Source organism: Poecilia reticulata, linkage group LG2 (genome assembly GCF_000633615.1).
Source record: "Poecilia reticulata strain Guanapo linkage group LG2, Guppy_female_1.0+MT, whole genome shotgun sequence".
NCBI classification, from domain to species: domain Eukaryota; kingdom Metazoa; phylum Chordata; class Actinopteri; order Cyprinodontiformes; family Poeciliidae; genus Poecilia; species Poecilia reticulata.
In genome coordinates, this window is record NC_024332.1 from 6,631,112 (window position 1) to 6,640,072 (window position 8,961).

General features: G+C 37.8%; 1 protein-coding gene across 1 annotated transcript in view; it reads right to left on the reverse strand.

The window, feature by feature from the left end:
* LOC103474271 (sodium channel protein type 2 subunit alpha-like) overlaps positions 1-8,961 on the reverse strand; it is a 40,985-nt gene that overhangs the window by 27,405 nt on the left and 4,619 nt on the right. The window contains exons 2-5 of the mRNA XM_008425112.2: positions 6,290-6,609; positions 4,737-4,855; positions 4,399-4,488; positions 1,406-1,534 (exon numbers count right to left, since the gene is read on the reverse strand). Of these exons, the coding sequence (XP_008423334.1) occupies positions 1,406-1,534; positions 4,399-4,488; positions 4,737-4,855; positions 6,290-6,556 (605 nt within the window). The 5' untranslated portion in view covers positions 6,557-6,609. The remainder of the gene's footprint in view (positions 1-1,405; positions 1,535-4,398; positions 4,489-4,736; positions 4,856-6,289; positions 6,610-8,961) is intronic.

The window sequence follows — 8,961 nt, forward strand, 5'->3', positions numbered from 1 at the left end:
GTGGGGGAAGGTGTGGGACACACACCCCACATACGTACACGCATACACAAATCAGACATCCACACACAAGGCGTTACGAGACGACAAGGAGGGCCACAGGGAAAGGAGGAGGAGGGTYGGGGRGAGGAGGAGGGGGACGGCAAACGGTCACACACAGAGGACAAATGGCAGGAGTTGCTGGCAGCAGGCGCTGGCGCCCTTACCTGGGATTACTGAGATAGTTTTCAAAGCTCGCAAAACTCTGAATGTGCGCAGAGCTGAAACATTGCCTAGGTTTACAAACTCTGTTATATACCTGCAGGATCAAATGCACAGTTACTGCAAAGCAATGCACAGGCAAACCTACTGCTCAAGTCATAACACATGAGAGAAACAGTCCAGGTTCGGAAAATGTGGGATAATAAATGGGAGTCTGGAGCACGACGCTAGAGATGCACCGAGGAAACAAACTTGCGAAACTCAAAAGTCACAACACCACGATATCCTTCAGAGTTCTTCTTAATGAGGGAAAAAGACTGCTCCTCTTCCTGACATTAGTCATTAAATATCTTAAAAAGTTCTCAAAGGAATAAGCACAAGCTGCGTTTCCATTACAAATGTGCACAAAATTTGTTGAAAAAAATTTTTTTTGCAATTGTGGCGTTTCCATTAAATAAGAAACTCAATTAAAATCACGTGAATAAGTTTGTTCATGTGATAAGTCACTGAAAAACATCGTCGCCCAACTACTTCCTGTCAACTTCTTCTTTTCGGTTCCCTCCAATAGTAATATCCGGTTGTCAATCACATGTCTCATGTGATGTGAAAAAAGTGTTTCCATTGCAGTTTTGCAAAATAAACCATTTTCAGTACAGCCCAAAAAAAAAAAACACACCTCATCCTAGAGCCAAAACTTTTCAAAATGTGCAATTTCCTATTAAGCAAATTTGTCAGATTGTGATGCTATAAGGTCAATTCTAGACAGAATTAGCATTAGCATGTTAACCCCTGAAAACAAACTCTCAAAAGATTTGAAGTGAGCCATAAAACTCTGATCGGTGCATCTCTACATGATACAATATATAAGATACAAAATCTTTACCAACAAAGAGGCATGCACTGTAACACTCAAGGCTTTGTCTTGCACTTTAAAGACAAATAGCTGGAATCGCTGAGGCGTGATTCARATATGGGCCAATGTGCGTGCTTTAGGGGCTCACATCCATTATGACAGAGTATATTTATGATTCCCTTAGCCATGCTTTCTAAAGGTACACTTATTAAGCTTCAGATTRCATTCTGCTCATCTTCTCACATTCAGGATGTATTAATCTTCTGGGCAGATTAACATTAAAAACCTTTGGCTGCTTAATCTGTGGCAGATCATTTCAAGACGATCCTAACAAGACTTTGTGGTCATACTTACGCCATGAGGATGACGCTGAAGTCCAGCCAGTTCCATGGATCCCGCAGGAAGGTGAACTTCCCCACGCAAAAGCCCCTGGCCAGGATCTTTATTAGGGACTCGAAGGTGTAAATCCCTGTGAATGTGTACCTGGGCGGCAAGGTGAGGAGGAGAGGAAATGAAAACGCACGCAGAGAGAAAAATTGGATCTGGCTGCCACCGGCAACGAGGCAGAGAGAAGCTAAGACAAACACAGAGCAGAACTCAACCTTTGTGTTGAACACAGTGCATTGCAAAARAATGCATCCCCCTTGTGACAATCACATATTTCAATGCCAGGTTTTGGGAGTTCCCGTCACAGACCAACACAAAGTGGTGAATAAATGTGACGTGAAAGGAAACKGATACAAGTTGTCCTAATAAAAATCTAAAAAGTACACAGYCGTGCACACATTCAAWCAGCACCACATATACCTGGCAAACTATGAAGTACCATGTGTAGTTGGTCAAAAATGAATTATTTGGGTTATTTAGCCTGTCACAGATGGGAGATTGATATTTCAAAGTTGTATTTACACCATGTAATTCATTCATTCTGAGTTTCAAACTAAACATTTAATTGCCATGATAAATAATTTACAAKTAGCTCCAATTTAAAAATGTAATTACAGCTAAATATTTAGCTCATGCTAAATATTTWGTTTGAACTAAATATTTAGTTCACAAGCTAAATATAATTGAAACAAAATTTTTAGTTACTTAGTGAGATAATTTTTTGATTATAATTAATATTTTGTTAGCTAATTATTTGGCTTCAAACTAAATATTTTGGCAAGTTGGATATTTTGTTAGTCTCAGTAGTTTACAAATGAAATACTTAGCTTGGTGGTGAAAGCTAATAATTTACCAACACAATTTCATTTGCAAACTCGGTATTTAGTTTACAAACTAAACAATTAGCTCGATGTGACATTTATAAATGAAAGAATAACATGTTGAAAAATGGAACCCCATTTAAAATCTCAAATTAATGCTGTTCATTTTTCGCTGCTTACAAATGAAACCCCRTATAGGACAGGTCAGTTGGTGCTTAGTTTTGTGTTTTCATTGTAACAAACTGTGGGAAAGCTGAAGGAGAATGAACACCTCTCACATTATTATAAATMTTAGTGGACGTCTGCGTACTTACTCTACATTCTTTGCCCACTCTGGAGGGTTACTCAGGGTCATGAAAGCACAGTTGGTCAGGATGGTGAACATGATCAACATGCTGAACATCGTAGGAGCAAAGTTAAGGTGCACAAGGAAATCGGCTGATTGAARGAACAATAAAACCAGTCAAACAACGTCTASCCAGGCAGCATTTAAACCAACACTGCCCTCTGGTTGTATTTTAGTGATGAGTAGATCAACAAAGCATTCAGAGCCACACAGTCTTTACCAGCAGCTCCTTTAACTCCCTCTATTGTCTGATAAACCCCTTTAATCCAAATCGAGCTGCATCCACCAGAAACTCTGAAAGGATATGAGTGCACTAAAACTTTAATAGCTATCCTCCTCAGAGGGTTGAAGGGGTTTAGGATGTACAAGGCAGAAGTGGCATTGAAACGGAAGATTGCCTTCCCACGATTCAATACTATGAAGGTCTGAAAGACACAAAAAAGACCCAAAAGGGTTAAGATTGTCATAGAAAACATTGTACAGAATATGATGCACAGTGATCATAAATACAGAAACCGAACCTGGCTGCTACTGGAAACTTATCCATGAATTAAATTGTTAGAAAATAAGATAAAGAAAATGGATTATTTGTTTTTCAATTAAAGACGATGCTGATTCCAAGGTACTTACTTCCATAAAGAATATTGACACTTTATTAAGTGTTATCGTATCTACTGCTGTGCTATGCAGGAAACAAATAACTTGTTTATCTAAATGATGCTAAATTGCCCAGTTTTTATTACAATACTAAATAGTCATGCTTTAATTGAGTTTTTATCTTTACTAGAGAGAGCAAAAATGGTCACTGCAGTGTTGAGGAAGTTATCAAATATGGAGTAAMTTTCCTCCTTTATTTTATGGAATGAGTGACATGATTGCCTTTTTGTGTAAGTATGTTTGGGGTTATGTACTTTGTGCATCGTAGGATGCAGGTTTTCTTCATGTAAATAAAACACTATTAAAAATGCATGTGATGTCATTCCAAGATCTGAGTCTTGACGTTAAATTAGCTTCACAGTAGGTTAAGCTAATCGTATACTGACTTCAAGAACATCGTGTTCATGTTTACGTGTGATAAATATTCTAACTCAATAAGACATTCACTACTTTATATGCTTTGATATGGGATATTAACTTAAACAATCTGAGAAGGTAATTTATTTCTGCTAATTAACTCAAGTCAAACTTGTTCTGTTTTATTACACAGTAATGGCTTTGGATTTGGTAATTTTGATGATTGTGTTTTACAGCTGATGGTTGCACAAAATCCAGTTTCTCTGGCAAATAAATACTAGAACTAAAATGTATAATTATGTTTCAAWATTTCCAAGTTTCACTTTCTAAATGTAATTACTGAAATACATAAACTTTTAATAAAGGTCCACTGAAATGATATGCATATGCATGTTAAGTTGGGTTATTTTAATTTTTATTTGCCCTATGACTAAAAAGAGGTTTAGCTGGAAGCGGATATCATGTAAAAANCTTGGTGGTGAAAGCTAATAATTTACCAACACAATTTCATTTGCAAACTCGGTATTTAGTTTACAAACTAAACAATTAGCTCGATGTGACATTTATAAATGAAAGAATAACATGTTGAAAAATGGAACCCCATTTAAAATCTCAAATTAATGCTGTTCATTTTTCGCTGCTTACAAATGAAACCCCRTATAGGACAGGTCAGTTGGTGCTTAGTTTTGTGTTTTCATTGTAACAAACTGTGGGAAAGCTGAAGGAGAATGAACACCTCTCACATTATTATAAATMTTAGTGGACGTCTGCGTACTTACTCTACATTCTTTGCCCACTCTGGAGGGTTACTCAGGGTCATGAAAGCACAGTTGGTCAGGATGGTGAACATGATCAACATGCTGAACATCGTAGGAGCAAAGTTAAGGTGCACAAGGAAATCGGCTGATTGAARGAACAATAAAACCAGTCAAACAACGTCTASCCAGGCAGCATTTAAACCAACACTGCCCTCTGGTTGTATTTTAGTGATGAGTAGATCAACAAAGCATTCAGAGCCACACAGTCTTTACCAGCAGCTCCTTTAACTCCCTCTATTGTCTGATAAACCCCTTTAATCCAAATCGAGCTGCATCCACCAGAAACTCTGAAAGGATATGAGTGCACTAAAACTTTAATAGCTATCCTCCTCAGAGGGTTGAAGGGGTTTAGGATGTACAAGGCAGAAGTGGCATTGAAACGGAAGATTGCCTTCCCACGATTCAATACTATGAAGGTCTGAAAGACACAAAAAAAGACCCAAAAGGGTTAAGATTGTCATAGAAAACATTGTACAGAATATGATGCACAGTGATCATAAATACAGAAACCGAACATGGCTGCTACTGGAAACTTATCCATGAATTAAATTGTTAGAAAATAAGATAAAGAAAATGGATTATTTGTTTTTCAATTAAACACGATGCTGATTCCAAGGTACTTACTTCCATAAAGAATATTGACACTTTATTAAGTGTTATCGTATCTACTGCTGTGCTATGCAGGAAACAAATAACTTGTTTATCTAAATGATGCTAAATTGCCCAGTTTTTATTACAATACTAAATAGTCATGCTTTAATTGAGTTTTTATCTTTACTAGAGAGAGCAAAAATGGTCACTGCAGTGTTGAGGAAGTTATCAAATATGGAGTAAMTTTCCTCCTTTATTTTATGGAATGAGTGACATGATTGCCTTTTTGTGTAAGTATGTTTGGGGTTATGTACTTTGTGCATCGTAGGATGCAGGTTTTCTTCATGTAAATAAAACACTATTAAAAATGCATGTGATGTCATTCCAAGATCTGAGTCTTGACGTTAAATTAGCTTCACAGTAGGTTAAGCTAATCGTATACTGACTTCAAGAACATCGTGTTCATGTTTACGTGTGATAAATATTCTAACTCAATAAGACATTCACTACTTTATATGCTTTGATATGGGATATTAACTTAAACAATCTGAGAAGGTAATTTATTTCTGCTAATTAACTCAAGTCAAACTTGTTCTGTTTTATTACACAGTAATGGCTTTGGATTTGGTAATTTTGATGATTGTGTTTTACAGCTGATGGTTGCACAAAATCCAGTTTCTCTGGCAAATAAATACTAGAACTAAAATGTATAATTATGTTTCAAWATTTCCAAGTTTCACTTTCTAAATGTAATTACTGAAATACATAAACTTTTAATAAAGGTCCACTGAAATGATATGCATATGCATGTTAAGTTGGGTTATTTTAATTTTTATTTGCCCTATGACTAAAAAGAGGTTTAGCTGGAAGCGGATATCATGTAAAAAWWTTTTTGAAAGGAAATGGATGAAACATGAAACTCCTGGAAATACAGCTGTTGATTTTAATGAAGCATAAGATTATTACTTTTTAGATAARACACTATCTTTGAGTTACAGATGAATTATTCTGGCTTTATTTTTAATAGTAACCAAAATGCTGAAAATGTTCTGTACAGAGTTCATGAAACTTTCTATGCAAATAAAAGTTTGATCACCAGAGAACAAACTTCAACCTTTCATRAAAAGCCAGAGTCTGCAGAGCTGCAATCATTCAAACTTGACTGCATGAGTCATACCTTAATCTGAAGGACAAATGAATGTTATTATGGGAATGTGTTTATGCTCCTTTGTTTCTGTCACAGAGGCCGAGTGAAACCGACCTTCTGGTTGCTGTAGAAGGGGTCCAGGTCCTCCAGAGGGGTTGACACCAGGCCTGGAGGGATGTCCCCGTAGATGAAGGGCAGGGACTTCCCCGCCTCCAGGTCGCTGTTGGGCTTGGGCCCGTTTTCGTCRTCGTCATCGCTGCGACGCTCCGCCCGGGGTCGCCGGGCCTCCTCCTCGGCGATGCGCCTCTCGATGGCGGCCAGCGACTCGGGGACGAAGGGGCGGAAGCTGTCTGGTCCGGGCGGTACAAGCAGCTGCGCCATCTTGTCATCCTGCTCCTTCAGAGGGCAGCGAGGGGCTCAGCTATGGAAGAGAGCTGCAAAGAAATAAGTGGGGGAGGGRGATCCAAAACACCGGGTGTTGTCATCACTTCTCTATTAAAAGCTCTTATTTTGACATGAGAACCTGCCATCACATCTGGGTAGATGTTAGGAGTGGGAAACAAGGACGCAGCAAGCCCGTTTCACATGCTAATGCTTCAGAGTGACTAACGCTCTGGATTACTTTTCTGTTGAACACAATAGTCTGAACATGTTGGGTTTTATAACTGATGACTGATGATGTGAGAACATGAACAGCTTCACATTTATTCAGCATCTTTTTCCAGACAGAGCTCTGAGGAGAAATAAACAGATACAGCCCCGAGGAAAAATATTTGTACCCCCCGATTGTTTCCACTCCACTTTAAACAATGAATGTTTTCCCTCCTTCACACATTTAAGTGCAACTTTATTGAAGATTCTTCAGGAYGTCCAGAAAATAACAGACAACCCGAACCCTGTGTATTCTCTTGGTGACAGGGTCTTCAGTCAGAAACTTCAACAGACTTGCTGTATTACAGACTGCTACAGGAAATCGCAGCCATCAGCATTTAGAAGAACTCTAAAGAAAATGCATGAATTCATGTTAATGTTATGTTCTATATTAAGTTCAAGTTTATTTGTATATTACATGTCAGTGACCAGGCAGCTCAAGACAGTCATTAAATAGGCAATAAACATTACATTTTGTCAAATGCCATCAGATAAATCATYAATACACATCAAATATTTTAATCAGTGTTTCATTTACTATTAATTAAAGGTAACTGTAAACCAATGGGGTTTTTAGCCTTGGTTTGAAGGAACTCAGTGTTTCAGCTGTTCTGTAGTTTTCTGGAAGTTTGTTCCAGATTTGTGGTGCATCATTATAAAATGTAGCTTTCCTCTTGGATTGCTAACAGAAATGAATTTCAATTTGTGCCAAAAACAAAAATTCCAGTTTGCAGTTATAATGTGGAAACCTTCAAGGGGTATGAATAATTTTGCAAGGTCATGTAGACGATGTAAGAAGAAGGGAAACAGAGGTCACCAACGTTACATGTCGTTAACTTCTTAAAATAATCATCAGTCAATTTTTTCTTTTTGCTAAGTGATATTGGCAAAAAATAAAATCACTTTGGCAAAATTTCACTTCAGCCTTCATTTTAGGAAAGTAACGCTATAAGAGAAAATAGAGGTATAAATGTATTGTGAGRCAGCATTAATCTAACTAGTCTTCCCTATGTAACTCTCTATTTTGTCTTTTTATCACTGTGTTCTGCCTCTTGCTACCAGACTCAAAGGACATTTTGTCCTGCAGTAATTAACTACTAGATGGTTTCAGATTAGAACATGAATAAACTAAAACCTCATCAAAAACACTTAGAATAAACCAACGCGATGAGCTGCTGCCATTTTCTTAATCGTTAGCAGCACCAGTTCCTCCCCACTGTCAACACCCAGGCCCGGTTTGCTCCCGCAGGACAAGTGGTGAGAAGACACACAAACAAGTTCCTCAACAAAAGAGAGAGAGAAAAAAACCCTAGTGAGCCATTATCAGCAGCTGCTTGGTGCTTCCCCTTGTGTGTGCGCGGTATTATTTCTAGAAATCTTCCCATTGGCCGGAACTCAAAAGAAGTGATCCCTGTTTGATTCATCACACGCTGTCAGTCGACGGTTGTTTCTGTTTCAAAGAGAGACAGACAGTCGACACGAACAACCAGGTGTAGTCAGTCAGCCTGTCACGATCAGCAATAAATCGAATAATCACGTCATAAATGAAAATGGGCACAACAATTCCCAACAATCGTCAGAGATGATCCCCTTTAATATCGTTGAAAAGCCGCCATTTTGAGAAACGGCAGAAATATTTGACAACCAGTATGAAGAATTTAGTCTGCACTATCTGCCATTTGTGCCTGTTTTCCCTGTCTAAGATGAATGACTATTATTTTTTTAAACGCAACTGTGGTCACATCCTGTTAATAACAATCACAGAGACTTCGTAATGCTTTGTTTTATTTTGGATATTTAAAATGTTTTCTGGTTTCTGCTTTAGAAATTAAAGTGTTTGAGTGGGTGCACTTGCATTGTTATGTCATTGTTACTATGTTACCTAAAAATGGTCTCAAAATGACAATGTTACCGTTTATTGTAATAATTTCAAGGACAATTTTAACATCCAGCAAAGTTTGTTATCACGATAAACCTAGTAGTAACTATAGATAATGTTCAGATAGATACTAAAGATGTCTGGTAATATGTTATGAAGTGATAAAAGAAATCTATTTTTTGGGAGTATTATGATCTGTGGCGGGCTGCACAGTGGTGCAGTTGGTAGAGCTGTTGCCTTGCAGCAAGAAGGTTCT